Source organism: Trematosphaeria pertusa (assembly GCF_010094035.1).
Source record: "Trematosphaeria pertusa strain CBS 122368 unplaced genomic scaffold BU26scaffold_5, whole genome shotgun sequence".
In the NCBI taxonomy this organism is placed as follows: domain Eukaryota; kingdom Fungi; phylum Ascomycota; class Dothideomycetes; order Pleosporales; family Trematosphaeriaceae; genus Trematosphaeria; species Trematosphaeria pertusa.
This window is the reverse complement of record NW_022987216.1, coordinates 1,829,529-1,856,570: the sequence shown is the minus strand read 5'-3', so window position 1 is coordinate 1,856,570 and position 27,042 is coordinate 1,829,529. Positions and strand designations below refer to the sequence as shown.

General features: G+C 56.6%; 12 protein-coding genes across 12 annotated transcripts; 7 read left to right on the top strand and 5 right to left on the bottom strand.

Annotated features, from left to right (window-relative positions):
- Positions 1 to 25: 25 nt before the first annotated feature.
- Positions 26 to 1,977, top strand: BU26DRAFT_517929 (uncharacterized protein). The gene has a single exon (XM_033828699.1). It carries the CDS (start codon positions 204 to 206, stop codon positions 1,713 to 1,715), a length of 1,512 nt encoding a protein of 503 aa, XP_033686223.1. The 5' UTR covers positions 26 to 203; the 3' UTR covers positions 1,716 to 1,977.
- A 247-nt stretch (positions 1,978 to 2,224) lies between these two features.
- BU26DRAFT_481781 (dihydroxyacetone kinase) lies at positions 2,225 to 4,516 on the top strand. The gene is made up of 5 exons (XM_033825745.1): positions 2,225 to 2,385; positions 2,492 to 2,999; positions 3,068 to 3,702; positions 3,754 to 3,888; positions 3,936 to 4,516. The coding sequence occupies exons 1-5, from the start codon at positions 2,379 to 2,381 to the stop codon at positions 4,421 to 4,423; spliced, it is 1,773 nt and encodes a 590-aa protein (XP_033686222.1). The 5' UTR covers positions 2,225 to 2,378; the 3' UTR covers positions 4,424 to 4,516.
- On the bottom strand, positions 4,444 to 5,231 carry BU26DRAFT_517927 (small nuclear ribonucleoprotein Sm D2). Its single transcript, XM_033828698.1, has 3 exons — positions 4,998 to 5,231; positions 4,657 to 4,947; positions 4,444 to 4,595 (listed from the first exon to the last, which is right to left on the bottom strand). Exons 1-3 carry the CDS (start codon positions 5,015 to 5,017, stop codon positions 4,553 to 4,555), a joined length of 354 nt encoding a protein of 117 aa, XP_033686221.1. The 5' UTR covers positions 5,018 to 5,231; the 3' UTR covers positions 4,444 to 4,552.
- Positions 5,232 to 5,396: 165 nt separating this feature from the next.
- BU26DRAFT_549761 (uncharacterized protein) lies at positions 5,397 to 10,069 on the top strand. Its single transcript, XM_033832014.1, has 3 exons — positions 5,397 to 5,784; positions 5,840 to 5,993; positions 6,054 to 10,069. The coding sequence occupies exons 1-3, from the start codon at positions 5,685 to 5,687 to the stop codon at positions 9,700 to 9,702; spliced, it is 3,903 nt and encodes a 1,300-aa protein (XP_033686220.1). The 5' UTR covers positions 5,397 to 5,684; the 3' UTR covers positions 9,703 to 10,069.
- A 7-nt stretch (positions 10,070 to 10,076) lies between these two features.
- On the bottom strand, positions 10,077 to 11,525 carry BU26DRAFT_603673 (uncharacterized protein). The gene is made up of 2 exons (XM_033835447.1): positions 11,351 to 11,525; positions 10,077 to 11,289 (listed from the first exon to the last, which is right to left on the bottom strand). Exons 1-2 carry the CDS (start codon positions 11,435 to 11,437, stop codon positions 10,378 to 10,380), a joined length of 999 nt encoding a protein of 332 aa, XP_033686219.1. The 5' UTR covers positions 11,438 to 11,525; the 3' UTR covers positions 10,077 to 10,377.
- Positions 11,526 to 12,323: 798 nt separating this feature from the next.
- On the top strand, positions 12,324 to 14,107 carry BU26DRAFT_423616 (uncharacterized protein; the record flags this gene model as incomplete). Its single annotated transcript, XM_033823520.1, has 4 exons — positions 12,324 to 12,693; positions 12,849 to 12,964; positions 13,018 to 13,665; positions 13,718 to 14,107. The coding sequence occupies 4 exons, from the start codon at positions 12,324 to 12,326 to the stop codon at positions 14,105 to 14,107; spliced, it is 1,524 nt and encodes a 507-aa protein (XP_033686218.1).
- On the top strand, positions 13,783 to 14,744 carry BU26DRAFT_278691 (uncharacterized protein). Its single transcript, XM_033821485.1, has 2 exons — positions 13,783 to 13,856; positions 14,131 to 14,744. The coding sequence occupies exon 2, from the start codon at positions 14,165 to 14,167 to the stop codon at positions 14,537 to 14,539; it is 375 nt and encodes a 124-aa protein (XP_033686217.1). The 5' UTR covers positions 13,783 to 13,856; positions 14,131 to 14,164; the 3' UTR covers positions 14,540 to 14,744.
- Positions 14,745 to 18,039: 3,295 nt separating this feature from the next.
- BU26DRAFT_517923 (sure-like protein) lies at positions 18,040 to 19,555 on the bottom strand. The gene is made up of 3 exons (XM_033828697.1): positions 19,290 to 19,555; positions 19,180 to 19,237; positions 18,040 to 19,115 (listed from the first exon to the last, which is right to left on the bottom strand). Exons 1-3 carry the CDS (start codon positions 19,299 to 19,301, stop codon positions 18,163 to 18,165), a joined length of 1,023 nt encoding a protein of 340 aa, XP_033686216.1. The 5' UTR covers positions 19,302 to 19,555; the 3' UTR covers positions 18,040 to 18,162.
- Positions 19,556 to 20,244: 689 nt separating this feature from the next.
- Positions 20,245 to 21,109, top strand: BU26DRAFT_423872 (NAD(P)-binding protein; the record flags this gene model as incomplete). The annotated part of the gene is made up of 2 exons (XM_033823535.1): positions 20,245 to 21,013; positions 21,072 to 21,109. The coding sequence occupies 2 exons, from the start codon at positions 20,245 to 20,247 to the stop codon at positions 21,107 to 21,109; spliced, it is 807 nt and encodes a 268-aa protein (XP_033686215.1).
- A 314-nt stretch (positions 21,110 to 21,423) lies between these two features.
- On the top strand, positions 21,424 to 23,032 carry BU26DRAFT_603668 (uncharacterized protein; the record flags this gene model as incomplete). Its single annotated transcript, XM_033835446.1, has 3 exons — positions 21,424 to 21,496; positions 21,555 to 22,127; positions 22,632 to 23,032. Exons 1-3 carry the CDS (start codon positions 21,490 to 21,492, stop codon positions 23,030 to 23,032), a joined length of 981 nt encoding a protein of 326 aa, XP_033686214.1. The 5' UTR covers positions 21,424 to 21,489.
- A 70-nt stretch (positions 23,033 to 23,102) lies between these two features.
- Positions 23,103 to 24,425, bottom strand: BU26DRAFT_517920 (NAD(P)-binding protein). The gene is made up of 3 exons (XM_033828696.1): positions 24,043 to 24,425; positions 23,623 to 23,899; positions 23,103 to 23,493 (listed from the first exon to the last, which is right to left on the bottom strand). Exons 1-3 carry the CDS (start codon positions 24,329 to 24,331, stop codon positions 23,274 to 23,276), a joined length of 786 nt encoding a protein of 261 aa, XP_033686213.1. The 5' UTR covers positions 24,332 to 24,425; the 3' UTR covers positions 23,103 to 23,273.
- A 265-nt stretch (positions 24,426 to 24,690) lies between these two features.
- BU26DRAFT_454388 (DUF1446-domain-containing protein) lies at positions 24,691 to 26,988 on the bottom strand. Its single transcript, XM_033824858.1, has 3 exons — positions 26,002 to 26,988; positions 25,438 to 25,935; positions 24,691 to 25,365 (listed from the first exon to the last, which is right to left on the bottom strand). Exons 1-3 carry the CDS (start codon positions 26,833 to 26,835, stop codon positions 24,793 to 24,795), a joined length of 1,905 nt encoding a protein of 634 aa, XP_033686212.1. The 5' UTR covers positions 26,836 to 26,988; the 3' UTR covers positions 24,691 to 24,792.
- Positions 26,989 to 27,042: the final 54 nt, after the last annotated feature.

Here is a 27,042-nt window from a genome sequence, read left to right as displayed (position 1 = left end):
TTCCAGCCTCCACGCGAATACAACCATCGGTCTTTGTATCTTAGTCGGGAACCGTCACTAAGTACATTCTGTATCAACTCCTATTGCGTCCACTTTCGCTGCACTGCTCTCGACTAGGCGTCAAGAAGTCCTTCGACGCAGGGCCCAACTGGAGAGAGAGGGCTTCCCGCTGTCGACGTGTTTGGAAAATTAAAAGCGTCAACATGCCACGGTCGTCAAAACGCAAAGCTGCCGGAATGCCCGAGACATGCCGAGTCCACGATAAACGACAGGCGCGTGGGAGTAAGATCTCCCGCGAGAAGCAGGCAACGGGATTAGACAGCCTTCCGGACGAGCTTCTCCTAGATATCCTGGATTCCTTCATCATCCACGGCTACTATGACGAGAGCCGAGTGCGCGTCTTGTACAATCTCTGCTTGACCAGCCGCCGACTGTACCGTCTTGCCACACCTTACATGTACGCCATCATGGACAATCTCCGCGCAGATCCCGGCAAATTCCTTCGATCACTTATCCAGCAACCGGAAATGGCTCAGAGCCTGAGGTATCTCAGCTGGGTCGACGATCACGCTGAGCCGTACTTCTGGGATAAGAGCAAGAAGTACGTGCTCTCGCAGATCGAGCGTCGAGCGCTGTGCAGAAAGGCCGAGGAGTTCGAGCTCATAAATCCCCGACTATATGCGAGAGGATTCCGGCAGCAACAGCCTCGGGACCACCTCACGGCGCTGCTCCTTCTCGCTCCCAATATCAGACGCTTAGAAGTCGCAGATAGGAATGTCTGTTGCTATCGGAGAGGTTACCCTACCCCGCCAATGTGGATCAGACTCCTCGGGGAGGCTAGATTTGCGGTGTCTCCGCTTATCTCTCAGCACTTCCAGCATCTCCGCTCCCTCCATCTGCACATGGGGCCTATCAAATTCATGCACATTGTACCCATATTGGGCATCCCGTCTCTGCGCCTAGTTGTGTTGGAAGAGGTCTTTCAAGTCGTCCCGGTAAGCTCCAGGGCCATGGAACATAGCATACCCCCACAATCCTCGCGGATCGAAGAATTTCACTTCGAAAATTCCTATATCGGCTCGGAGACTGTGGCCCAGCTTCTGCGTTCCTTCCGAGGCCTCCGGACGTTCGTTCTCGCATTCGATAACTTGGAGCGAACTGGTGCGTACAGATCATACGAAGGCCATCCACCGCGGCTACATTACCCTACACTTGCAGAAGCGCTCCTCGAACACAAGGACACATTGGAGCGCCTCGTCATTGAGGAGGACACCGATTGGGACCTGAGGGATATCTACCAGCTCAATCAAGGGAGTCTTGGTTCTTTGCGTGATATGCATAAGCTCCGGTCTCTCCAGACTGGCCTTGACTCATTTGGAGCCTTTGAGATGGACGAATATGGAGCGTGGTTCCCAACAGAGCCTACGAAACTGTCAGAAAACCTACCACTAGCAGTCGAGCGGGTAGAGCTTAGCATCGAGGAAGAATTCTACGATGAATACGAGAAGTACTGGAGAAAGAGCTTGGATGATCTAGCTCAGTCATGCAGGTCGAATTTGCCGAATCTTAAGAAAGTCAATATTCGGCGAAAGTTCGTCGACGGCATGTGGATAGATGAATGGTTGACGAAGATCCGGGACAAGTTCGCAGAGCAAGACATTGAGCTATGGATAATGAGGGACGTAGAAACCTTCGATTACATCCTCGACTATTAGCGACTCGCTACAACGCAACCGCGCATCTCCTCTGATTCGTTCCCTAACGCCTACCCCCTGTCCGCTTTAGATAGTAGCTCCATAGTCGCTCCTTTCCAGTAATGCGACGCTCGGTGATGCGTCCTCATCTTCTATACAAGCAGTCATTTTGGGTAGTGTGATGTTTCGCTTCTCTCCCCTTTGCGAAACTTGGTCGTTAGACTTCAAGTAGCAGCACTACACAAGCAATAAGGCTGTAATTAATAAACAACAACGATTACCAGGGTTCTACGAAAGTGTGTAGCGGCCCAGGTTCATCATCGAAAGCACGAAAACCCAGAACTATTTACATCAGGCTGCTTGCCACACTAGACCCCCTACCAGGCCAAACCCGTCGCTCGCATCGCTCCGAATAAACGCTTACCGCAACGGCCCCAGATTGCACCGAAAGAACCGCAGGCTCGAAATCGGAGAACCCCGCCGCAAGCACCGCGCGCGCTGCCGCAGCAACCCCTCATTTCGACCCGACCCCACCATGCCACACACAGGGCCGCCGACGCGGTGCGGTCCAAGTAGCAGCGATGGTCGCCCCGTCCGGCCGCGCGCGACCTCAGTTTTTCTTTCTTCTTCTAATTGACCCTGTTCTCCTTTCTGTCGCGTAATCTGAGTATTAGCACTCTCAAGATGTCAGGTAAGTCGGTACGGTACAGTGCAGCACAGTACAAGCTCCATAGCACAGCATCCTCGCCCGCTCCGCTTGACAGACGGACAGACAGCTAGACTAACAGCTCCAACAGCCAAACACTTCATAAACGACCCCACGCACCTGGTCAACACAGCCCTGCTGTCGATTCCGCACACCAATCCGGCGGTACAATGCGACATCCAGAACAAGATCATCTACGTCTCCCCGTCCGCGCTGCCCAGCCCGCAAGTCTCCATCATCAGCGGCGGCGGCTCCGGCCACGAGCCCAGCTTCGCGTCCTTCGTCGGGCCCGGCCTGCTCGCCGGCGCGGTAGCGGGGACCATCTTCGCGTCGCCGTCCGCAGAGCAGATCCGGCGCTGCATACTGCACCGCGTCGACCGGCAGCGCGGCGTGCTGGTCGTGGTGATGAACTACACGGGCGACGTGCTGAACTTCGGCATGGCGGTGGAGAAGGCGCGCGCGCAGGGCGTGGCGGTCGATATGGTGGTTGTGGGGGACGATGCGGGCGTGGGGCGGGCGAAGGGCGGGAAGGTGGGTCGCAGGGGCATCGCGGGGACGTGCTTGGTGCAGAAGATTGCGGGCGCGCTGGCGGCGAGGGGGTGAGTCTGGACTCTACCTACCATAGGGGGGATGTGGAGTGGAGCGGATTGCTGATGTAGTGGTGTAGGGCGAGCTTGAAGGACGTGTCCCGCATAGCGAAACTGACCGCGGACAACCTCGTCTCGATCGGGTCGTCGCTCGCGCATGTCCATGTCCCCGGGCGCAGCGTGGCCGAAGGCGGCGACGACGAGCTCGGAGAGAGCGAGGTCGAGATCGGAATGGGCATCCACAACGAGCCTGGCTCCGAGCGGAAAACGACCGATCTGCCGGGCCTGGTGAAGACGATGCTCTCGCACTGTCTAAACGCGTCAGACAAGGACCGGAACTTCCTCGACATCTCGGGCAAAGATGACGTTGTGCTGCTGGTGAACAATCTGGGCGGAGTTAGCGTCCTAGAAATGGGAGGTATCACGAACGAGGTCGTTGAACAGCTAGCCAGTGACTGGAACATCAAGCCGGTGAGAATATTGTCGGGCACTTTGATGACTAGCTTGAACGGTCTTGGCTTTAGCATCAGTCTGTTGAAGGTGACAGATACCGGTCTGGGTCAGGGGTCGTCTATGCTGGAGCTACTTGACGCGCCTTCAGAAGCAAGCGGATGGTCTGCGGCGGTGAAGAGCGACACATGGTCGAAACGGGGACAGTCCACAAAGCAGGAGGAGCATGATGGTGTGGAAGAGGTGCCTTCTAGTAACCTAAGGAGTGAGTTTTCCTTCGAGTTCTTGGGTTATAGGCTGGCTAACGTAGAGTTAGTGGATCCCACATTTGCTAAGTCAGCTTTGACGACAGCGCTCAACAGACTCATTGTCGCGGAGCCGGATATCACGAACTACGACACAATTGTGGGCGACGGAGACTGTGGTATTGGCCTGAAGCGCGGTGCTGACGGTACGTCATATTCGATTCATTGTTTTCCAGCCGCTGACGCAAGGTAGCGATTCTGAAGATGCTGGAGAAGTCGAAGAAAACAGAAGATCCCCTCGTTTTCCTGCACAACATCATCCAAGTCGTTGAGGTGGCCATGGACGGTACTTCAGGCGCCATTTATGCCATCTTCCTGAACGCGCTGGCGCACGGCATCCGTCAGAACTCTTCCTCCTCGGCACAGCCAATCACTCCCGAAGTCTGGGCTAAGGCTCTGAGTACATCTCTTGAGTCGCTGGGCAAATACACGCCAGCAAAGCCAGGCGACCGAACGTTGATGGATGCGCTATATCCATTCGTCGAGACACTCTCAAAAACGGGCGATGTCGACTCAGCAGCGAAAGCGGCGGCAGAGGGAGCGCAAGGCACAAAAGGGATGAAAGCCAGTTTGGGACGGACGGTATACGTCGGCGGCGAGGGGTGGCAGGGCGTTCCAGATCCAGGCGCGCATGGCCTCGCCGAGCTCCTATTGGGTCTGAGCGAAGGATTGAAGAAGTAAGATATGGTTTGATTGACTGACTGCTGATTCATTCCGCCATTCCGCCTCCGTTATGTAAATTTTAGGCCCTCAAAACTCCATGTCGTAATTCAGACTCATGACACCCAACTCTTCGTGCTAACAGACCCTTTAACTCAACAAGACGAGGATCACGGAGTCGCCCCGCAAGAACCTGCTCACCGATTAGCACTACTGATACAATGAGCGCGTGACCTTGACCTTGAATGACTCACATTTTGCTGATGAAGCGATCCTTGTTGACCTTTCTGCCTAGCTGCCCGTTCGCCAGCCGCGGCGTCTCGGTCCACATCTCTTTCGCGTTCTCCAGGACCATGTTGCAGTGCCGGTCGAAGGCCTTGACGCGGGCGAGCAGCTTGCGGTTATTGCGGCACGATATGAGGACCTGTGTGCGGGTGCGGACGGCAGTCTGCAGGATGGACAGCGGGCCGGTCGTCAGCTCGTGCTCTTCGACTTGGGCGACTTCGTATTCGGTCAACTCGGATCGCGGCTTGGAAAGGAGCTCCCTGCAGGTGGTTAGCAGTCTGAAAGTTTTGCGAAAGGATGCACTACACACTGAAGCTTTGCGTCGACCATTTTGTCTGCGGCGATGGGCTGGGGGAGCGGTATAGAAGTCGAGCGGCTGTGGCTGTAAAATATTCGATTTTAGCACAGGTGGGCGCACCGAAGGAGGATAATGTCCGGTCGAGGTGAGGCACAGACCGCAGAGGTTGACTTGTTCTGTATCTGAGCGCAGGACACCACAGCAACGAGGGCAGATAGGGAGTTTTCGCCGGCGGGTGGAGGTCGAGCAAAGACGTGAAGTGAGGGAGCTTGCCTAGAATCGCGCTACGGCGGTACGTTTAGCCGATGCGAACCAATGAGAGCGCGTTGTGCCCGCTTATGTCACCATCGCGGATCCTAGCTCCAACATCCAAGCTCGAGCATCTTGAACGCAGCGAATTCGCGATTGCACCCTCACACGACACGCTCTTCCCGATTTTTCGCGCCCGGGTGCCCGTCGGAGCTTTCACACATGTTGTAGTATAAATATTCCCCGCATTCTTTCCGTCAATCGCTTTCCGCGCTCCGCTGTCGCTTTGTTCTCGTGCACGTCGAACGCGTCCGCGATGATCGCTCGCCAGCCACCGATCGCGATAACAGCAGGACATCACTGACCACCTCCCTTTCTAACCACACCTCCGCAGCTCTCACCACCACGTCTACACCACCGCCTGCCCTCTCGTCAAATATATGGGCAGCCATGTCAGCGCCGTCTCGTAGTCCGGAGGATGCTGTTCAGCATGTCTCCCCTGACGCTGGCGCTGACGGCATGATGGACATACCGCGACGACTCATGCGAGGCAAGCAACACTGCTACCACGGATTGTGCTTCTCTAACCTTTACTCTGTATGCAGTTAAGGTGCTCTACACGTTCGATGACCAGAACAAGTCGAATTGTCTCGCCCGCCTACCCAACGCACTGAGCATACCGACCGTCTCCCTGGACGAAACCACTCAGGTCGGAGTCATAGAGCTGAAGACATGCATCCAGGCAATTGTTTCTGCCAGGTAGGCAACCATGATGCTGACAAAGCCCGATTATAGCACAGGCTCACTCAATGTTTCCAGTCCCGAACTCGTTGCAAAGCTCGGCCACGACTACACCGTCTACGCCTACGATTACTCCGAATATGAAACGCCTCTCGTCGGCCAAGGCATGCTCTCGTGGATTCTCGCGTCGGCCTCTGCTACCCCCAACGCGCCCGCTGAGCAGTCTCAAACCATGGTCACCGGTCGCGTGTGCAAGAACATCCTAGGCCTCTTTTCGAACGGTGTCAAGGAAACGCTGGAGGTCAAGCTCAAGCTTGTGCCCGTCCCCACTTGCATGCAGAGCGAATATGTGGAAAACATGGAGAGGTATCACAACTTGAGCAAGGTTATGCCCGAAGGAATGGACTACAATGCCTGGGCCGAATTTCTCGACGCCAATCCCGCTATCCGTCAGCTGGCACAACCTACTCCAGGCAGCAATGGTCAGATGAGTCAGAGGAGTTATTTCGGTGGCGTGGAATCGTTCCATGAGATGCTTACCCGTCCGAGCCCCACCGAGAGGAACGATCCCTTCCACGACCAGCACCGATTATCCTTCAGCGCTCATGACACCCGTGCCTCGAGTCCAGCCATGAGCACTGTCTCCTTTCACCCATACACGTTCAACCAGGATTCTCGACCTGCGTCTCGTGCCTCGGTCCGCAGCGAGACGGCTTCCCAGGCGCAGTACTACCCGCCCGCTGGCCACATGGGACAAGACCAGCAAGAGGAGGGACCACCCAAAAAGAGAGCGCGCATCACCAAGGCAAAGAGACCGAAGAAGGCAGCGCTGCTTGCCGGCAATGAGTCGCTACGCGTAACCGCCAGCACTGCAGCATCGGTACGACTCCACAGGCCAATTGCTCCCAACCCAGGGGCCGCCGTATCCGCGGAGCAGGTGCCCCGAGCGCCGACTCCTCGTCCAGGAGATGCAACCCTGTCTCAGCCCCAGGGACCCCTTCGCCTACCACCAAGTCTACTACGACATGCATCTATGGATGAGAATCGGCCTTGCCCGGTGCCGTACGATACCAGCCTCTTCTCCGACACCGCTGTAGACTCGGCGGATGACGAGAGGGCGAGTCCCGGCGAGACACCTCTGAATATTCCATCATCGCCACCAGCCATGCCGCAACGTCTCGCCTCCTCGGCGCCCTCTAGCCCCGAGCTTCCGGTCCTGCCTCTTCCAAACGATTCTGGCTTCGTCAGCGATATTCCCACGGGTCGTGAGGATAACGAGGCGGATCCCAACAGCAGACCCTGTGATGGAAGCGATCTCCCCATCGCTTCTGGGACGAGGCGTCGTGCAAAGCAAGACAGGTCTTCCCATCCATGGATAAACATCACCCAAGATCAGGTTCTGGAGCAATCGCAGCTGCCCACTGTGAACGCGAGTTCTTTAGACAGCAGCCTCCCTCCAGCCGATGCAAATGTGGATGCGGCACCCCGCCGCTCAGGTACACCAAACTTTCCGGCTCAGCCCTTCGTGCCAAAGGCGAGGGGACTTCCTAGGTCACACACGTGGTCCGGAGAGCCCATGTCTGATGCGCCTACTCCTGCTGAAGATGGCCGCCAACCGCGAAGTGGCGCTGGTGCAAACCGGAGGCGGCTTATCGGGGAGAAGTTGGAAGAGCCCATGTCTGATGCACCTACTCCCGCTGAAGATGGCCGCCAACCCCGAAGCGGCGCTGGGGCAAATAGAAGACAGATCATCCGAGAGAAGCTAGCGGACGCCCTTGTGAAAGGTGAAATGCCGACGTATTGCAACAATTGCGGTCAAATTGACACACCTATCTGGAGAAGGGCTTACACACGCGTGGAGAAGGGGTCACCGGTCGGCATCACAATCTCATCGAACAAGTCGGATATCACTGCTTTCGAGATCATAGAGCCAGGGGACGATAACGACGACCAACCGCGGTATCGCATTTTCAAGCAGATGTTAGAACCAGAAGAGGCGGAGTCGCAGACGTTTACCAAGCTTATTTTGTGCAACCCTTGCGGCTTATGGCTTAAGAAAAACAACGCCATGCGACCGCATGAGATCTGGGCCAAACCGCCCTCTGATAAGCCCAAACGCAAGAGGAACGGAAAGAAGGCCAAGGGCGGAGCGGAAGAGGGCATGTCTGATGCTATCGTGCCAAATTCGGAACCCGTCATAGCGGACAGCCAGGTGGAAACAGAGGCGCCCTCTCTTGTAGACGGCACTGTTGATACCGGGGCCCAACCGTCAGTACAAAGTCGCTCAGCAAGTTTTCAGGCTACCGCAGGCTATCAGTTGGATGAAGCGGCGGCGCAGGCAGCTCTAGCACGGGCTATCCAATCTAGTCCGGTTGGGCTCAGGGGCAGCAAGAACTCCCCAATTGAGGTCGAGGCGGACTTGACGCCGAAGCCTACCCGACGACTCTTATTCCCTTCGCCACGCGAGCCTGGCGAGGTAAAGTCCTTAGCCGATACTCGCTCCTCCGAATCTCCATCCGCTCGGGCTTCTGCTCCTAGACAGACTGAGTCGACACAACGATTATCCGTGGATGCCGGGGATACAGATAAAGAGAACTGCCCACCGCCAATCGACAACGAAGTCGATGGCCTTACCCATCTTTTCGAGGATAACGTCTCCCCAAAGACGACGCCGACAAAGGGCCGCTCATTAGAAGACTTCCTCAAGACCCCAACGCCAGGAAGTCGTTGTCGCGCACCCCTTACGCCCAAACGCGGTGCTGATCAGGCCAGCCTAGTGACACCATCACGCCTCCTCAAGACACCCAGGACCAGCGGACGAGCCACCGCCATCGCTCCCGAGACGCCCTTCACCCGCCAGCTCAACGCGCTGCTCTCCGATTGCCTGCCCACTTCCCCCTCCCAAGCCATCGACCTCTCTACCTTCCACATGTTCAATACCCCCGGCCGAAACGGATTCTCTTCCGCTCAGTTCACCGACTTCTCGATGCCCGATGACTTCTTATCCAGCGATCTCCCTGTACCGAGCTCACCGCCGGGTGGCCTAGGCTTCTCAGTTTTTGAGGATCCGAACACGAGTACGGTGGGTTTGTGGAGCGGCGCAAGTATCTTCGGAAGCGATGCGGTGATATCTGGGATCGAGACAGGAGAGGCCAAGGAAGCAGAGCGCCGTGGTAGCGCGCAGCCTACGCTAAAGATGGATGGAATCAGTGTGGACTTTGCTGCCATGATTGAACAGGTTGTCGGGGCGTCAGAAGACCAGACCCAGAGCTCTGAGGGCCGGGTTAAGATGCCTGTTGTGGCTATGAGAGAGGAGAGCCATGAAAAGACATCTGGAGACAAGGATAAGGCACCTGAGACATCTGTGGGCGCGGAGGTTGGGGACGTTCCTGGAGCTGCGAATAAGGCATCCGAAGAGCAGGAGAAGGGCTCGAAGGGTAAAGACAAGAACCCCATCGCCTACATACACACCCTGCCAGACCAAGCCTCTGTGCCTGGGATCCAGGAGCAGAGCACCGAGAGCCTAGGCCAGACTCCCACTGCCCACCCAGACGACCAGAAGCAGGAGTCCGACGACCAGGCCAGGATGCCTAATTGCGGCTCGAATGACCAGACGAGGCGCCTTGGACCTAAGAGCGAGCATCCCCACGCCGGTTCTGATGTTCGGACTTCCAATGGCCGTGACAAGACGCTGGATGCAGCTAGGAGACAAGCCGCAGAGCCCTGAGTGTCGGGCAAAGACACCTATGCTATCTCAACCGACATGACGCAGAGCGAGGAGGTTCCAGGGGAGCTACTCGATGCGGAACCTCTGAAGCAGAACACTGAAATGCAGGAGTGGACGCCCGTAGCCGCGGAGTAAGTGTCTGTACATACCCCTCTTGGACTTTCTCGCATTCCCATCGCGGCGTCGAGGTTACTCACGAAGCGCGATGGTTATGTTTGATTAGAGCATGGCGTTTTCTGCATTGGGCATCAACGGGCATTTCATGAGCGATGAAACGAGGCATGAGTACCTGTATTAGTAGTACACGTTCGACCTGCAGGTTCGGTGCAAGCAACGCGTCTTTGACGCGGATTCAATTCCATTTACGCATTATCCACGCAGTTCCGATTAAGTGATGTTCGTATTAGTATGGCAAGAATGAAGTGCTTCAGGTCTTAATCCTTAGCCAAGTTTCCGAATGAACGAATGTAAAAAAAAAGCATTGCATTGATGTCATAAAAATGTACCAGGGTATCATGGTTCCCGTGTCCTGAACGCCTATGTAATGAAGTCCGCATCCTCGATCCGTAGCGATTGAAACTACTACGCGTCTACGGAAGAAAGAGATTCTATCTGCTAAGCTAGGTGAGTTCTTCGGCCCCCATCCTGAGTACCTTCGGTCTATTTCTTTCCCGCTCAGCTCTCGCCGAAGCCGAAGAAGGCGTCGTCGAACTGGGTTGCCTCCGGGTTCTCATAGTCCATGTTGAAGAGGTCGTCCAGGTCGTCGGTGGCCATGGTGTCGAGCATGTCGTTGCTGGTGTCGGTCGCCTGTTGCGTGGAGTCTGCTGGCTTTGTCGTGCCGGGCTGCTCCGACGATGTGTTCCCCGCCGTGTCAGGGAGGTCGGGCATGGCGAAGTCGAGGTCCATGTTGGTGCTCGCGTTCGCATTTGCATTGCCGTCGTCGCTGCTCTTGGCGAAGTCCTCGAGGCCGCGCAGCAGCGAGGGCGCGGAGTCGTCGAGAGTGAAGTTGAGGTCCGGGCCTGAGGCGTCCATGTCGACGTCGCCCTGGTTGTCGCCTGCGGTGTCCATTACGCTGTCGCCGAAGATGGCGTCGAAGTCGAATTCCGAGTCGTGCTCGGTGGCCGGGTTGTCGGCGCTTTCCATGGGCGCGTCCTGGGCAGAAGCGGAGGCGGTCGCAACGGGCGGCCGGGCGTCCTCTTGCTCGCGAGTGAGCGCCCGTGGCTCTGTGGGCTGCTCTGCGGGCGGCTTGCTCGGGCCAGGCGCGTCGGGCTTCGCGGAAGGTGCGGCGGGCAGCGATGACTCTTTCTTGACGGGCGCATTCTTCTTCGCAGAGGACTCGGCGGCCAGTCGCGCCTTCTCTGCTTCCTTCTCCTTGGCCGCGGCTTCGCGCTTCTTGCGGTCGGCCTGCAGCAGCGCGAGGTCGCGCCGGAGCACGGCCTGGGCCTGCTGGATCTCCGTCTCCAGCTCGTCGAGCGAGTCGTTGAAGCGCTCCGAGGCGGCCGTCACGGCGCGCTTCAGCGTGTACTGCATGCGCGCGGCATCGGGGCCGGCCTGGTGCGCCTTGACGTAGCGGCCGCTGGAGATGAGCTGCGGTGGTGAGCGGGAGCCGCATACACAGCACAGGAGGCACGGTAGGCGGGGTACGTACCACGAGGTTCATCATGGCCTGCAGGTTGTCCAGAGCGTGGTGGGAGGTGGGCTGGGGCGCCTTCGACTGCTCCGGCGCGCTCGCCATGGTCGGAGGCGGGGAGCTGTCAGAGTCGGGGAGCTGTCGTGCTGGCAAAGGGCCCTGCGTCGGCGATGCGTGCCCGCCGCAGATTGACAGCTGCTGCTGCAGGTGGGAGGGCGAGGGGTCGGGCTAAATTGCAGGTGCGGCCGCGGCTAACTAAGCAACCTTAATTCGGGCCCCCGGTATTCTATCCGTCAGGACGGAAGCCTGATACGCTGAAAATTTCACGCAGCAGCACCGTCACGCTCTGCTGCTGCCCCCGCCGCGATCAGCACTCACAGCGTCCGACGCGCCCCAGAAGCCGGGCAGGCGGCCGGCGCAGCGCCCAGAGCCCAGAGCCCACAGCACATTAATGTAATATTGTCGCAAAAAGGCAGTGCGAGCCCTCGCGATCGGCATGACTACGGTACCGGCCTGTAAAATACCAGGCTTCTGCAACGGGCCGCAGCCTTACAGCCAGCCCAGCCCACGGTAGCTTAGCGCCGCTCTGCCACTCGCCCTGAAGAATCGCAACCCTCTCCCTCGTCCTCTCCCTCTTCTCACCCCACAGTGGACTAAGGCTAGATCAGCTCTCCATCGTTGTTCGGCGTCGGGTTCGCTTCTCGTCTTCCTGCGCCTCTTTTCCTTATTTTCCTCTTCCTTTCCTTGCGCTTTCGAGTCCACGTTGGCTGCGCTCCCCGCGACTGCAGTCTTCACTTTCTTTGCCGCCTCCCGTCTCGACCAGCTCCTTCCCCGCCGCCGCCATCCCTCACCCGTCCGTCGTCGCGTATTACTTCGACATCGCCCTTTACCGAGTTCGCCGCCCGCATAAGAGTTACTTCGTGTAGACGCGCTTCTGTTGTTTCGTCGGCGCCTTCCGTGACTGCTTCTTTCGTTGCACTTCGTTCGAGCCATGGCCGACTCTGCGACGTCTGCGACCGCGATGCCTCCCCCACCCTCGTCCGCCGGCCCTCCTGGCTACGACGGCGGCAACCAGGGCCAGCCCCAGCAGCACATGCCGCCGCCGCCGCTCGCGCCCGTCATCATCCCGCAGAACACCAACCCCATCCCCACTGCCATCAGCTCTCCGATGAGCGGAAATGTCATGTCCCCGACCAGCGGTCAGCCCGGCTATGTGCCGCGCCGCGCTGCCCCGGAGCCGAATAAGAGGGCCTTGTACGTGGGCGGATTGGATCCTCGCGTCACCGAGGATGTGCTGCGGCAGATCTTCGAGACGACCGGCCACGTCCAAAGTGTTAAGATCATTCCGGACAAGAATGTGAGTGACGCCGCCCTGCCCTCACCTTTAATCTGCGGGAAGTATTGGCGGGGTAGCGCAGTGCAAACGCTCGCGCAGAGCCTTCACTCTGCTGCTGCCCCGCTTATATAACCCACCAGCGCAGCTCTAAATTTCAACAGGAATCCCCAGGACTAACAGCTCAGCCTCAGCAGTTCAACTCCAAAGGTTTTAACTACGGCTTTGTTGAATTCGACGACCCAGGAGCAGCCGAACGCGCCATGCAGACCCTCAACGGACGCCGCGTCCACAACAACGTGAGTACCCGCCCCGTCGCTGACGGCGCGCACACACGACTGACACCGCTTAGGAAATTCGCGTCAACTGGGCATACCAGTCCAACAACACGGCGAAGGAGGACACGTCCAACCACTTCCACATCTTCGTCGGCGATCTATCCAATGAGGTCAATGATGAGGTCCTGCTGCAGGCCTTCTCCACCTTCGGCCCTGTGTCGGAAGCTCGCGTCATGTGGGACATGAAGACTGGCCGGTCGCGTGGATACGGCTTCGTCGCTTTCCGCGACCGCGCCGATGCCGAGCGCGCCCTGAGCTCCATGGACGGCGAATGGCTCGGTTCGCGGGCAATCCGCTGCAACTGGGCTAATCAGAAGGGCCAACCGTCCATCTCCCAGCAGCAGGCCATGGCCTCGATGGGAATGACGCCAACCACGCCATTCGGACACCATCACTTCCCCACCCACGGCGTCCAGAGCTACGACATGGTCGTTCAGCAGACCCCGCAGTGGCAGACAACCTGCTACGTCGGCAACCTCACCCCCTACACCTCGCAGTCGGACCTTGTTCCTCTCTTCCAGAACTTCGGATACGTCACCGAGACCCGCTTCCAGTCTGACCGTGGCTTTGCCTTCATCAAGATGGACACCCACGAGAACGCTGCCATGGCCATCTGCCAGCTGAACGGCTACAACGTCAACGGCCGGCCTCTCAAGTGCAGCGTAGGTTGATCTTCTCTTCGTTTCCTTACTTGAGCTCACATTTCTGTTTTAGTGGGGCAAAGACCGTCCACCGACTGGCCAGTTCGATGGCTACTCGCCCGCAGGCGGCCCGAACTCAGCGTATCCTCAGACCCCGAGCACGTACTTCCCGCAGTATAGCGCGGGACCGGGGGGCCCCATGTCACCCCAAGGTGAGCGGCATCGGAGGAAGCTACAATATCGGAAATCACACTCTAATACGCGGGCAGGACCGAGCCCCGGTGGACAACCCTTTGCCCAGTCCCCCCAAGCTGGCTTCGGCGGGCCTCAAATGGCGCAGCCCTATCAGCAGATGCCCGGCAGCGCCGGCGGATACGGTCGTGGTGGCCAACCCCAGCAGCAGTGGGGACAGCCCAACCAGGGCAACTTCAACCAGAACGGCTTTGGTGGCTACCAAGGCTAGTCGTCTCGTGGCCCGTCATCCAGTCTTCCCTTGTCTGCGCTGTTCAATTCTCACGACATGCCTGGTTGTCTAAATTGGCGCTCTTTGGATAGCACCATATTTTCCATATTGGCACTTTCATCTGCTATCTGCTCATGTCTCAACGGGCCTATGTTATGCGTATTTCTCCATTCGAAAAAACAGCTCTGTCTAGTTAGCGGGAGGGCTTGGGTGTCGCCGTACATGGCATGGTTTGGAGTACCCTCTGTACGTTTCCAGTTTCCGCGCGGTCGGCGGATGTCTCTCAGTCTGTCAGTCTGTCAGTCGTATGCGTGGAATGTGTTCTCGTGCGGGCTCTTTTTAATGAATCTCCTTGCGCTGCATCATGTTCTCCTCCTGCTTCGATTGGTTAGCTACTTCTACACCCATCTTCTTCCTACCGTGGTTCTTTGATCTGTTGAAGTTTGCTCGCATCATCGAAAGAGCTCCTTTATTTCCATCGTCGTCGTGTTGTTGTTGTTGGCGTCTTCGCGTGGCATACCCCGTTTCAGGCTTTTCGTCTACAGGTTGTTATCATGCTCTCTCATCTCAATGTCTTGTGTTGTCGTCGAGGCGAGGCTTCCGTTTCACTTTGTGATTTCGCGATAGATGGCAGTCTAAAAGTTGTCATAGTTCTTGAGGATGGGCAAGAGATTTTTAGGTAGTACTTTTGGTATTGGATATATCCCTTGGAAAGTCCCTTACGCGACACATTCGTCTAGAAGACTCATGGAAATGCTCCTAAAATACTAGGGGAATACAATGCTTACTCGCTCACTTTGGTCATGGCTGGCTTGACATTTGTGTATGCTCTTACCGAATGCTAACGCCGGATTCTCACCGGTGAGTGGTGGCGTTGCATTTGAACGGCTTTGTCTCCCGTTCTAAATTGACCGTGATCAAAGCCCAGTCGTAGCCTTCAGTTAGCAAATTTTGTAGGCCCAGCAGGGCGTCGTGGTGGGGTGCATCCGCCCCATCTTCCGCATCACGTGATTCTCGCTCGGCCCTAGCTAGGTAGCTAAAGCGCGCTAGGTAGCCTTCGCGAGTCGCGTCCGGGCGTTACACCACAAACCCCGCGAGGGCATGCCGTTCATTGATACTATAGATCTCTTTCTTTCTTTTCTTGTCGCAGCCCTCCTCTGCTGTATGCTTGCCGCGTACTTCCGACTGAGCGCGTCACTTCGGTTCACCCCCGCGAAGGCGTCGTCGCCCCTTCCTCAAATACGTACCGCAACACGACCTCGAGCATACTACGGCTACCTCTCCGCTCAACCACACTCAACCTCTGCCATGTTCAAACGGGCAGTAAAGTCCCACAACGCCGCTGCACCCTCACAACTGCCCGCGTCTAGGCAGCAATCTCTCACCAATTCCTTCAAGCGCCCCAACAACGCACAGAAATCGAGCGCGTACCCGCTCTCGACGCTCTCGGGCAACATCACCAAACATAATGCTGCAGCCGAGCGGAGGACACCAGGGCATGCACACGGAACCAAGAGAACCTCAAGCGGCCTGGCCAAGGCATTGAGCTCTCAAAAGGAGGCCTTCGACTATCCCCCGCTCAACGTATCCGACTACGAGAACGACCTGCCCGGCGCGTTTCATACGACGATGGGGAGCAATCAAGCGCCCCAGATCCCGGTGTTCTTTGACGAAGATGACTTTGATAGTGACATTGACCTCGACGTTGAGGACCCGGCTACGAAAAGCACAGTCAGCTATCCTACGCTACCTGCTGTAGGTACAGCAGCATCAAGAGACTCGGCATACCAGTCCGTGACCCCGAAAGCATCTCAGAAGCAGGTACCAAGCAGCAGTCAACCGATTCCATGGTCGTCGTCCCCTCCGGAGCACTTTGAGACCCCTCCCAAAGCCCAGAACGCAGTCCTGCGTACGAAACGCCGCACTTTGCCGTGGCAACAGAAAGCGGGCCAGGTGAAGACAGAATCGTCCGAACGAATAGAAGACGAACCTGGAGAGGAGCCAGAGACGGTACGGCCGAAGAAGCGGAGGTCCGCAGAAGCCGCTCCAACAGTCAATTCGACCCCGTTGCCGAGATCAAGCAAGCCAGAATACCCGTGGAACACGACTGCGAGTGCTCTAAAGCTGCAGCAGAAGGAACTTCGAGAAGCGAACAAGAAGATCAAGGCCAACGAGGGTACCGAGGAGGACATGAAGGCGGCGATTTCAAAGAAAAAGAAGACCACTATCCACCGTATCTTCCTGAGCGAAGAGCAGCAACACGTTCTCAACCTTGTCGTGGAATACAAAAAGAGCGTGTTCTTCACCGGCTCGGCTGGTATGTGGTTGCGACACTCTGTCTGTACACTCTGCTAATTGGATTCGAAGGTACTGGTAAATCGGTTCTTCTGCGGGAGATCATCTCGGCATTACGAAGGAAGTTCGTTCGCGAGCCGGATCGAGTGGCTGTAACGGCTTCCACAGGTCTCGCTGCATGTAATATAGGAGGTGTCACGCTGCACAGCTTCGCGGGCATCGGTCTAGGCAAAGAACCGGCAGAAGATCTGGTGAAGAAGATCAGGCGGAATATGAAGGCTAAGCAGAGGTGGATGCGCACAAAAATCCTCATAATCGACGAAGTCTCCATGGTGGATGGAGAATTATTCGACAAGCTAGAGCAGATCGCGAGGACTATCCGAAACAACGGCAGGCCATTTGGCGGCATACAACTAGTTATCACGGGCGATTTCTTTCAACTTCCACCCGTACCGGAAATGGGACGCGTCGCCAGGTTCGCATTCGATGCTGGAACGTGGACTACATCCATCGAACACACCATCGGTCTTCACCACGTATTCCGTCAGAAGGATCCAGTCTTTGCGGGAATGTTAAATGAGATGCGCGAGGGCAGGTTAACACCCACATCAATTTCCGAATTCAGGAAACTGGATCGACCGCTCCCGGTGATCGGTGATAACATCGAGGCTACTGAGCTGTTTCCGACGCGGCTGGAGGTGGAGCGTGCCAACCAACTCCGCATGAACCAGCTCCACGGTCAGACCTACAGCTTCGAAGCCCGAGATGGTGGATCAGTGACCGACAAGGAGAGGCGCGACAAACTGCTACAGAACTGTATGGTTCCAGAGATCGTACACCTAAAGAAGGGCGCGCAGGTCATGTTGGTCAAGAACATGGACGATACGCTAGTCAACGGCTCGCTAGGCAAGGTCACAGGATTTATGACCGAGCAAATGTTCGGCGTCTACAAAGAGAACGAAGACGCGTTCCTTGAGGGCGCCGCAGAGGGTGGTCCAACGGAGTCCGAGGTCCTCAACCAGCTAAAGCAGAACATGCTTGGCATTAACACAGCGCAACTATATCCCGTCGTCCGCTTCGCCATCGCAGACGGCACAACGCGCGATCTCCTCTGCAAGCGCGAGAGCTGGAAAATCGAACTCCCCAACGGCGAAGTGCAGGCCTCGCGCGAGCAGATCCCGCTCATCCTCGCCTGGGCGCTGTCTATCCACAAAGCGCAGGGCCAGACACTCGAGCGTGTGCGCGTCGATCTAGGGCGCGTGTTTGAGAAGGGCCAGGCATATGTAGCGCTTTCGCGTGCGACGAGTATGGCAGGCTTGCAAGTGCTGAAGTTTGATCCGCGGAAGATTATGGCGCATGACAAGGTGAGAAGTTTTTATAGCTCACTAAGTAGGGCGGAGCAGGTGGAGAGTAAGGCGAAGAGCAAGACGATCCTAGGGAAGATGCAGAGGGCGGCTAAGAGGACGGTTGCTGATGAGGACGAGTGAGGGAAGCGGTGCTGGATTTCGAAGGCTTCGGTGTGTGGTTAACTGTGAGGAGTGTATGCATTGGTTAGCATTGGTAGCACGCGAGTGTTGGAATGTCCTAGGCGGCAGAGAAGGCTTACTTCCCTAGGGCGCACGTCGCTCGCGAGATGTATGAGGAGTATGCATGCATTCATTCATTCAGTCATGTACGCGTAGGTGATGCTCATGCGCCGTCTATAATCTTATCCCGGGAACTTTTGTATACACGGAGATGCCCCCAGTGCCAATTTGATTCTACTCTTCCAACTTAATCTCGCCCTCAAAGCCATTGACATGCATGAAATTCGCCCTCAGGGGGGTCACGCTCGTATACCCCTGGGCAACGGCCCACCCATCGTTCCCAGGTTCACTCTGCTCCACGCTCTCATAGACATCCTTAAACCTCGGCGCCCACTTGAAGTGCTTATGTGTATACCGTATGTGCCCCTGCCCCGACGGCGTCTCCCTCCCGCTTTCAGTGCCGCCATCCTTGCCCAGCAACTCTTTCCGGCCCAGCTTCTCCTCGGCGCGCCGTATCTGAGCCTCGATATCGCTCGCGGTATCGTCGTCTTCGGACGGCACTTCGAGCACCTGGAAGCAGGACCCGCTCTTCCACGCATTCTGCAGCATCTGCGTCCAGAGGATTTTGCGGCGTCCGACATTCTCGACGAGCGGCACGTTGATGCTGTAGAGGTGCGTGGCGGGATCCCAGTGCGCATACAGATGCTGGATGAGCTTCGCGGAGAGCTCCGACGCGCCGGATATTATGCTCGCGTCGTGGTTGCGGTCGAAGAAGGCGTAGCTGAGCGCGATGGACTTGTAGCCGCACACGGCGGCTTCCATAGCGCCGCCTATCGTGCCGGACGACAGGCTAAACACCGCTGTGCTGTTTCGCCCGTAGTTCGGGCCCGAGACGACGAGGTCGATCGGCCCGCGCGCTTTGAAGTAGTGGAACAGCCCGATTTGCACGCACGACGCCGGCGTGCTGTCTACGAGGATCCATTCTTCTTCTGTGCTGTCTTCGGGCAGCGGCCGCGTGGAGACGGTGCCGCTGTTGCAGAGGCGCCCGTTCTTGACCTGCAGCGGCGACGGCCGGAAGTACGTCGGTTTTATGGAGTGGCCGACCAGGTGGGCTTTGCCGATCCAGGAGCGTTGCGTGTGCGGGAGGACGACGGAGACGGTGTGGCCGTGGGATTGGAGGGTCGACACTGCTCTTGGAGTTAGTGGGGCGTGCTCTGGTGTGACGGAGGGCAGGGAGGGGTTTGAGCGGACCCAGGGAGTGCACGTAGGGCGAGGACTGGTCCGAGGGAGGGCCGTCGTCGTTGGTGATCTGGTGGCGCGCGTTAGGTTGCAAAGGGAGGATTGCAGAGACGATGGCATACCAGGATATGCATCTTGGATACTCGAAGGCTAGGGAGGAAGGGTCTGCTTGTTTGGAGTTTGTGCAGCACTCTGTATCGCGCGGCAGCGGTGACGGATTTCGCCCACATTGACGTATGCGTGTTGGCGTGATTTCCTTTCCGAAGTCGCTATCGATAGCTCGGAAGGAACTGGCGCTCGGACCCTCCCGCTGTGCATCTAACGAGGTGAACCATCGTCATTGCATCACGAAGGTAATCCGATGGTGGAAGTGAGCAGTCATCGAAAGCCTGATGATCAGCGCAGACGAGGCTGCTGCCGGCCTGTCATCTCCTCGCGGTACCTGCGCCGTGGCTCACTCCCGTTCCCGCATCACATCGCAGCGCACCACACCACCGCGGAACTACTTCGACGAAGCTGCTCACTGTAAATTCGGTCCGAGACTCTACAGCATCGCTTTTTCTTTCTGCACCCGGAGCTCCAACCGGAGTGTTCTATTTCAAAGCCTCTTCGGAGACTCCGTTTCGCACAGCCATCGCCATCCACTCTTCCGTCTCCGAGCCCTGCTATGGCCCCTCTCTCCTCCGACTTCCGCCCCTCATGGCCCCATTCCGGTCTCAACACTCCGGAGGCTCTGAAGGATTTTGATGCTGGAAGCGGGCAAGCAGCAAATGCGGCGAAGTCCAATCCCGCGTCGTAAGGCTGAGATGCCGGCGCCGGATCCCCACCCGAAGCCGTAAAGAGAGAACTATCACCAAAAGGTATGGGTTTATATAGTCACCATAACGTCGATTTCCACTGTTTTTGCTCAGTCTTCCGTATTCAAAACCATCGTCCCTTCTTCAAGAGTCTCTTCAATCTTTCTTCCTGCTTCACAAGCTCGGGCCCGAAGAAAGAGCACGGAATCTCCGCAGCAACGCCGTCCTTCGTATCAACCAATAGGACTATTCCTTTACACGTGACATCCCCTTCGCCAAAATGGTCGTCCACGTCCCAACCGCCTCCCTCGAGGGCAAAGTCGCCCTCGTCACCGGTGCCGGCCGCGGTATCGGACGCGGCTGCGCCATCGAGCTCGGCAAGCGCGGCGCCTCCGTCGTCGTGAACTACGTCTCGTCCAAAGGCCCCGCCGAGGAAGTCTGCAAGATCATCGAGGACTTTGGCAACGGCGCAAAGGCCGTTGCTATCCAGGCCGACGTGTCCAAGGTCTCAGAGATCAACCGCTTGTTCGACGAGGCCAAGAAGGCAATGGGCAAGATCGACATTGTGATGAGCAACTCGGGGACGGAGAGCTGGGACAAGACGGAGGAGATCACGGAGGAGAAGTACGATCACGTCTTCAACCTCAATGCGCGGGCGCAGTTCTTCGTCGGCCAGGCGGCGTATAAGAACCTCGAGGATAACGGCCGCATCATCCTCATGTCGTCGATTGCTGCGGGTCTGCTCGGCGTCAAGGACCATGCGCTGTACAACGCGTCCAAGATGGCCGTCATTGGCTTCATTAAGAGCTTTGCTACCGACTTCGGCAAGCGCGGTATCACGGTCAACGGTGTGGCTCCCGGTGGCATCAAGAGTGATATGTTCACCCAGAACGCGTGGCACTACATTCCCGGCGGCACCCCCGACTGGCCGGCTGAGAAGATCGAGACCCTAATGGCGAACCACTGTCCGCTTGGAAGGTGTGCGGTGCCGGAGGATGTTGCGCGGGTCGTTGCATTCCTCGCCAGTGAGGACGGTGGCTGGGTAAACGGTGAGAATCCCCTAAGTATTTTCTCGTTATAAGACACGGAAAACTAATTACCGCGTAGGCCAAGTGCTCACCATCTCTGGCGGTTCCTCGCAGTAGAGGAGGGATCGAATGTCTTCTTTGTCACAGCTTCTCTTCGCATTGCATTAGGATAGGGGCAGGCTGCCTATGTACCATGGTATCTGGGTATGGATATTCCCAAGAAAGGCCGCAGGCGTGTTAGACTACGGCGAGGCGCATACGAATGCAACGAATTTCCGTTCGCAATGTTCGAGTGCACGCTTTCAATGTGTAACGCGAGCAATCGCAACCGAAAATCTACATTGATACTAACTAGGGCTAGCTGCTGGCGGGGCGATCGTGCAACGTTCCACATCCCCGCCGAAAATTTGTCTCGTTCGTCCCTGCCCTCACTTTTTACGCTTCCTTCACTCCCTGAAGGCCCCCCAGGAGTGGGTTCCCAGAGTCCAGAAAGATCCATGACAGGTTAGTCCATGTACATAGGTACCGCGACCCAAGGGGCGCTGACTTAACCGACACAAAGCACGCGGCATGCAACGCTCCAATAAACGCAGGCACTTGTCTCGGGAGAGGTCTCCTAGCAAGCGCACCAAGCGCCACGCAAATCACGACGGTTCGAAGGGGTTTGATTCACTCCCGGACGAACTGATCCTGCACATTGTCCATCACGCCCTCCGGAGCCAGAATCGTGTGTCCACGTTGACCAGTTTTGCCTTGACAAGCCGCCGTCCCTCCCGCATTGTAACGCCAATTCTGTACACAACATGCAACAATTCTACCGGAGACTCAGCAAAGTTCTTGCGCACAATCATCAACGCGCCGCATCTAGCCAATATGATCTCGGACATCCACTGGGTCTATGGCCGGCAGGACGACATGAAACTTCTCGACAGCCAACTCGACCATACCGAGCGCCGAGAACTATACCACAAGCTCAATGACCCTGGCCCCTCGAGCACCGGCACCGGCAGCAGCGTGTTCGCGCCCAGCAACATTTTCGTACCCAGAAAATCTCGGGATTACCTGGTGGCTGTTATGCTGCTTGCCCCGAAGCTTTCCTTCCTCGATATCAGCGACGGATTGATGCAATTTCCTTGTATGTCTTTTTATGAAACGAACTCTGTGCCCGCCTGGGTGCATATCGTATCCGATGTAGCAATTGGCAAATCCGCAAAACTGGCCCAACATTTCCAGAACCTTCACACCATGCGGCTCAGAATGGGTCGCTTGTGCCTCCAGCATGTGTCTGGAATACTACGTCTTCCGTCGCTGCGGATCCTCGGGCTAGAAGGTGCACCCGAATCGTCATTCGCGCTGTCGACTAATTGGAACTGCCCTGCCCGAACATCGCCACTCCAGGATCTCTTCCTTGACACTGGTTTCATCAGCTCGCAAGCTATTGCCTAGCTCCTGGGGTCCATCAGGGCACTCCGCTTCTTCATGTTTAAGTTCACACACTGGACCTGGTCGCGTTTTTTCGGCCTATTTGGAGATGGAGAGGCCTCTTGTCTCGATTATCTGTCGCTCTCCAACGCCATTCTTCAGCACAAACATTCCTTAGAGGAACTGTCATTGCTAGAGGACACCAACTCGAACTTAGTGGCGTTCTATGGCCTGGGCTGTCTACGGTCGCTGCGAGAGATGAGCGAGGTCAGATACATGGATGTGGAGCTGAAGGCGTTTAGAAGGCCCATGGATGAAACCCAAGGACAGTATACGACGAGCCTGGCGGACCACCTCCCCGCAAATATCGAGCACCTGGATCTCTTTATCGAGGGGAAAGGCGGAGATTCTTGGATGGAAGGGCTCGAAGACCTCGCGCGGTCCTGCAGGCTCCGATTATCGGCATTAAAAAGACTTGAGGTGTACCATGTTCTTGGTACGGTTCAGTACTCTGAGACGGACCAGAAGAGGCTTATGGATGCTTTTGAAGAGGAGGGTATAAAATTGGAGTTCCGCTTCGTCAGGGATGACGACGAGCTTGGGCTCTGGACGAGATGAAATCACTATGCGTATCAGCGAAATCTTGAACTGAGCACTAGACGAGTTCATCTGGATCTTCATCTGCTGGAATACTTTCGGGGGTTTCTTAGAGCGCCAAAACTCCGGGAAACTGTTCATCGTACCACAGTCTTCACTCAAAGAAAAACTTCTGGGCTTCTTGGTCCTTCCGCTGCCCTAACCTATGCCTCAGAGTACAGCTCTCCTTCCACCAAATCTCGGACTTCCATGCCCTCCTGCATCAACAATTCCACCCACCGTCAACACTATGAGCACCGCCAGTAATAAAGCTGCTCCCATCGCCTAGTAGAAAGGCAATTAGTTCAGCGACCTCATTCGCCTTCCCGCTCCTCTTTAGCGCCACACTCATAGCTTCCGAAGTCCGGTGCTCTGTCTCCGCTGCGCTGTTCTCTTCCGCGATCTTGCGCGCGTTGGCGTTCATAGGCGTTTCGATATATCCTCTGCAGAGAGATTCAGCGATGTTTTCCTTGCGCCGCTTCGAAGAGGAAGGAATGGTAGGAGAGATGGAAGAGAAGGGCGTAGAGATGAAGAGGAGAGGAGAGGAGAGGAGAGGAAAATACGACACTTACGGACATATAGCATTAACCCTCACCTGCCTACTCCCAACCTCCTTCGCCGCGCTGCGCGTCAGCCCGATAACGCCATGCTTGCTCGCCGCATACGCTGCGTTATTGGGTCGTCCTTGGAGGCCGGCGATAGACGCAGCATTCACAATCGACCCGCCGTCTGAAATGTACCGCAGTTGGTGCTTCAGACAAAGCATCATGCCCTTCAGATTGACATCCATGATAAAATCCCACTCCGACACATCTTGCTCCGCTATCCCTTTGAGACCGATACTCTTCCCTGTTCACGTCATCAGCTCAGCTCAGCTCAGCTCAGCTCAGCGCAGCTCAATCCTGCCTTCTCCTTCCACCTCGCTCTGCACGCACAATCCCTCCCCTCCCCTTCCCATCCCAATGAATAAGCCAAAACGCCCACCAACTCACCAATAACCCCCGCCAAATTCGCACACCCATCCAACCTGCCAAACACCCCCACCGTCGTCTCAATCCACTTGCCCACCTGCTCCTCCGTCCGCACATCCAGCTCATACGGCAAGACCTGCACGCCGGGATACTTGGCCCGGATCTCCTTCTCCGCCTTGTCGAGCGCAGCCGCGTTGACGTCTGCGAGCGAGAGCGTGGCGCCCCGCGAGGCGAGCAGGTGCGCGGTCGCGAGCCCGATGCCGGAGGCGGCGCCGGTGAGGGCGATGACTTTGCCGGCGAGGAGCGGCATGCTCAGGGTAGAAGAAACTAAGGGTGGAGGGAGGATGGGGAAAGGAGGGAAGGAGTAAGGCTGGAGCTAGATAGTAGTTCGTGATGGACTGGGGCGGCCCTTTTTGGTGTTGTAGCTAAGGGGCTGGGGCTTGATATGTAGGTGTGGACGGACTTGACAGGTGCGGAGGCCGGATATGCTATTCCGATTGGATGCTATGCGGGGCTTCCGGGGGGAGGGTACGGCGAGCGCTAATGACGCGTTTGTGCGAGCAGGCTTTGTCGGGTTCTTGGAGTCGCTTCCATTATTATTTTTGCTGTTGGAATGTGTTGGTTTCGGGAGTAGATCATTGACCACAGGGTCACGCTTACATAACGTCAGGGGCGGCGTGGCCAAAGCCTCACGCCCGGAACATACGTTCGAGCGATATGTAAGGCCATTGAGTGCTATGTACCATTCCCTTGTGATTCCCTGCATAGATCTTATATCCTTCCGCGCTCGAGAAACTTATCCGGGACCTCCACGCGCCTGCACCTAATCCACTCTCCCAAATTCTTCGCCAGCGTATCCACGCCGCTCCCCGAATTATACCCCCTATCCAAATGATTCTTGATCAGAAAATGTACAACACACAGATTCCTCATCTCAAACCTGTCAATCCTGCCCCCTTTCCAGTCCTTGCCCAGCAGTTCCTTAAACTTGTCTGTGGTGAGAAATGACCGCAGCCACTCATACTCATCCTCCCTCCTCACGAATAGTCCGATATTTGCGTCGCTGGCTTTGTCGCCGCTGCGGGAGAGGGCGATGTAGCCGAGGGGTGCGAGGGTCGTGGGGCCGAAGGTGGATAGCGGGATGGGCTTGGAGGTCTCGTAGGAACGTTGGGGGCCGTAGGTTTGTGTCTCTGAGGGGAGAGGAATAGGGATCGGAGCGGATGAGGAGGCGGGGAAGAGGAGGTGGACGCGGTGGTTGCAGACCCATTGTGGGATGAGGGTTACGAAGTACTCGTAGTAAGGTTTTGGGGCTGATTGGCGGAGGTCGTTGGGGCGGCTTACGCCCTGTCTATTGTTAGCATCTCTTCCAAATCTGCCCGTGGTGGTCGTCCATAGGGAAGCGGAATCTAAACTCACAGGGCAACTCTGCAACACCGTCTCATACAATCTCCTCGCGAACCCATCCGGCTTTGTCCCATCAAACAACTCTCTCTCCCTCGCCTGCGCGAAAATCCGAAAATCCGCCGTATTCCCATCCTGCGTCCCAACACCCACACCCTCGCCTGTGTACCCCAGAAGCTGGAACTTCAAGCATGAGAATTTGCTCATGATATTCTCCCCAATCGCATTGCGGGCTTGCTCCTCCATCCACCGCATCTTCTCCCGCATGTCCAGCCCAACAAGGTAGAAGTGCCATTCAGCCTGGTATCCACCGTGCGCAGTGACGCCGACGCGTGTTGTCGGCGGAGGAGGAAGGCCGGTGATGCCGGAGACGCGGACGCGATTGGGGGACAATTGGGTTAGGAGGACGTCTTCGAGGTTGGCGACGACGTCGGAGTTGAGGTAGAGGGGGCCAGAAATTTCATAGACGAGTTGCGAGGTTACGGTTTCGGTGTTGACGATGCCTCCTGTGTTCTGCGCAGTCCGTCCCATCAGGATCCTCGCAATTTGAAGAGAAATGAGGATTTGGACATGACTTACCGGCTCCTTCGTGATGATACACTCTCCCGACTCCTCAACCTCTGCAATCGGGAACCCCAGATTCAGATGCTTCCCCTCCCTCATCAGATCTTTAAAACCGCTATAATAACCACCTGTAATAAAGGCACTACACTCAATCAGATGCCCAGCTACCAGGGCTCCCGCCATCCTATCCCACTCATCACTCTTCCACCCATGCCACCAAGCGCTCAGTCCAATAGTCGGCGCTGCATCGCTCACCCTCCCGCAAATGACGATATCCGCACCCTGCTTCAGCGCCTCGCTAATGCCCAGGCTACCCAAATACGCTTGCGCGCACAGCGGCTCAAAGCTCCACTCCTGCAGCGTTCGGCCATCACACAGATTCTTAAACTCATGCCCCTGCGAGACAAGATCGCGAAACTGATCGGTAACCTCATCGCCCTCAACCCACGCGACTTTAGCCTCCCAACATTCCTTCTCCATGCACATCCTCTTCACCACCTCCGCAAGTAATTCCGTATCATTCGCCCCCGCATTGACCACCAGCTTCGCACCATTCCTCTTCAGGTCCGGTATCGCAGGCTCAAAGCACTGCAAAAAAGTCGAAGCGTAATTCGCATTCTGCAACTTCTCCTCAAATGAGAAAGGACTGCCACGCTCTTTCTCAAGTTGCGTTCTTTTCTCCTTTCCCGCGCCATATCCAGTCATTACGTTTTCAGACAGCCAGTCGCCCACGATGGCGTCGACAGCGGGATCAGAGGCAAGACGTGAAATTGCGGCAACGCGGTCGGTGAAGCCTCCAGAGGCGCCGCCGACGCGGAGTGCACGTTTTGGGATGCCGTTTGACGCCATTGTGGGTTATCGGAGGGACAAGAGCAAAGTCTTGGTGGCATGGTGAAGGATGAATGGGTTGAATTATAAGACTAGAGACGTCAGAAAGAGCGGTACAGGAAGTCTGCGGCGGCATGGAGCTTCGGAGAAGCATTGCACCTGAGTTTCCGTGAGGGTGGGGCTTGGAGAACCGAGGATCTAATGAATCATTAGCGCGAAGTCAGCTGG

What these genes read in the sequence shown, in the direction of transcription:
- BU26DRAFT_517929 (XM_033828699.1), top strand. Translation starts at nt 204, where the DNA reads ATGCCACGGTCGTCAAAACGCAAAGCTGCCGGAATGCCCGAGACATGC.
- BU26DRAFT_481781 (XM_033825745.1), top strand. An exon ending in GCCTTCTAGTAACCTAAGGA is followed by an intron (nt 3,703 to 3,753) that starts GTGAGTTTTCCT and finishes ACGTAGAGTTAG; the next exon opens with TGGATCCCACATTTGCTAAG. An exon ending in CCTGAAGCGCGGTGCTGACG is followed by an intron (nt 3,889 to 3,935) that starts GTACGTCATATT and finishes GACGCAAGGTAG; the next exon opens with CGATTCTGAAGATGCTGGAG.
- BU26DRAFT_517927 (XM_033828698.1), bottom strand. Translation starts at nt 5,017, where the DNA reads ATGGTCGACGCAAAGCTTCA. An exon ending in ATGGTCGACGCAAAGCTTCA is followed by an intron (nt 4,948 to 4,997) that starts GTGTGTAGTGCA and finishes AACCACCTGCAG; the next exon opens with GGAGCTCCTTTCCAAGCCGC. An exon ending in GATCGCTTCATCAGCAAAAT is followed by an intron (nt 4,596 to 4,656) that starts GTGAGTCATTCA and finishes ATCGGTGAGCAG; the next exon opens with GTTCTTGCGGGGCGACTCCG.
- BU26DRAFT_549761 (XM_033832014.1), top strand. Translation starts at nt 5,685, where the DNA reads ATGTCAGCGCCGTCTCGTAGTCCGGAGGATGCTGTTCAGCATGTCTCC. An exon ending in ACCGCGACGACTCATGCGAG is followed by an intron (nt 5,785 to 5,839) that starts GCAAGCAACACT and finishes CTCTGTATGCAG; the next exon opens with TTAAGGTGCTCTACACGTTC. An exon ending in CAGGCAATTGTTTCTGCCAG is followed by an intron (nt 5,994 to 6,053) that starts GTAGGCAACCAT and finishes CAATGTTTCCAG; the next exon opens with TCCCGAACTCGTTGCAAAGC.
- BU26DRAFT_603673 (XM_033835447.1), bottom strand. Translation starts at nt 11,437, where the DNA reads ATGGCGAGCGCGCCGGAGCAGTCGAAGGCGCCCCAGCCCACCTCCCAC. An exon ending in AGGCCATGATGAACCTCGTG is followed by an intron (nt 11,290 to 11,350) that starts GTACGTACCCCG and finishes TCACCACCGCAG; the next exon opens with CTCATCTCCAGCGGCCGCTA.
- BU26DRAFT_278691 (XM_033821485.1), top strand. Translation starts at nt 14,165, where the DNA reads ATGCCTGGTTGTCTAAATTGGCGCTCTTTGGATAGCACCATATTTTCC.
- BU26DRAFT_517923 (XM_033828697.1), bottom strand. An exon ending in GCCCTACGTGCACTCCCTGG is followed by an intron (nt 19,116 to 19,179) that starts GTCCGCTCAAAC and finishes CTCCAAGAGCAG; the next exon opens with TGTCGACCCTCCAATCCCAC.
- BU26DRAFT_517920 (XM_033828696.1), bottom strand. Translation starts at nt 24,331, where the DNA reads ATGCCGCTCCTCGCCGGCAAAGTCATCGCCCTCACCGGCGCCGCCTCC. An exon ending in GAATTTGGCGGGGGTTATTG is followed by an intron (nt 23,900 to 24,042) that starts GTGAGTTGGTGG and finishes TGACGTGAACAG; the next exon opens with GGAAGAGTATCGGTCTCAAA. An exon ending in AGGGTTAATGCTATATGTCC is followed by an intron (nt 23,494 to 23,622) that starts GTAAGTGTCGTA and finishes ATCTCTCTGCAG; the next exon opens with AGGATATATCGAAACGCCTA.
- BU26DRAFT_454388 (XM_033824858.1), bottom strand. Translation starts at nt 26,835, where the DNA reads ATGGCGTCAAACGGCATCCCAAAACGTGCACTCCGCGTCGGCGGCGCC. An exon ending in GTATCATCACGAAGGAGCCG is followed by an intron (nt 25,936 to 26,001) that starts GTAAGTCATGTC and finishes CGGACTGCGCAG; the next exon opens with AACACAGGAGGCATCGTCAA. An exon ending in CGGTGTTGCAGAGTTGCCCT is followed by an intron (nt 25,366 to 25,437) that starts GTGAGTTTAGAT and finishes AACAATAGACAG; the next exon opens with GGCGTAAGCCGCCCCAACGA.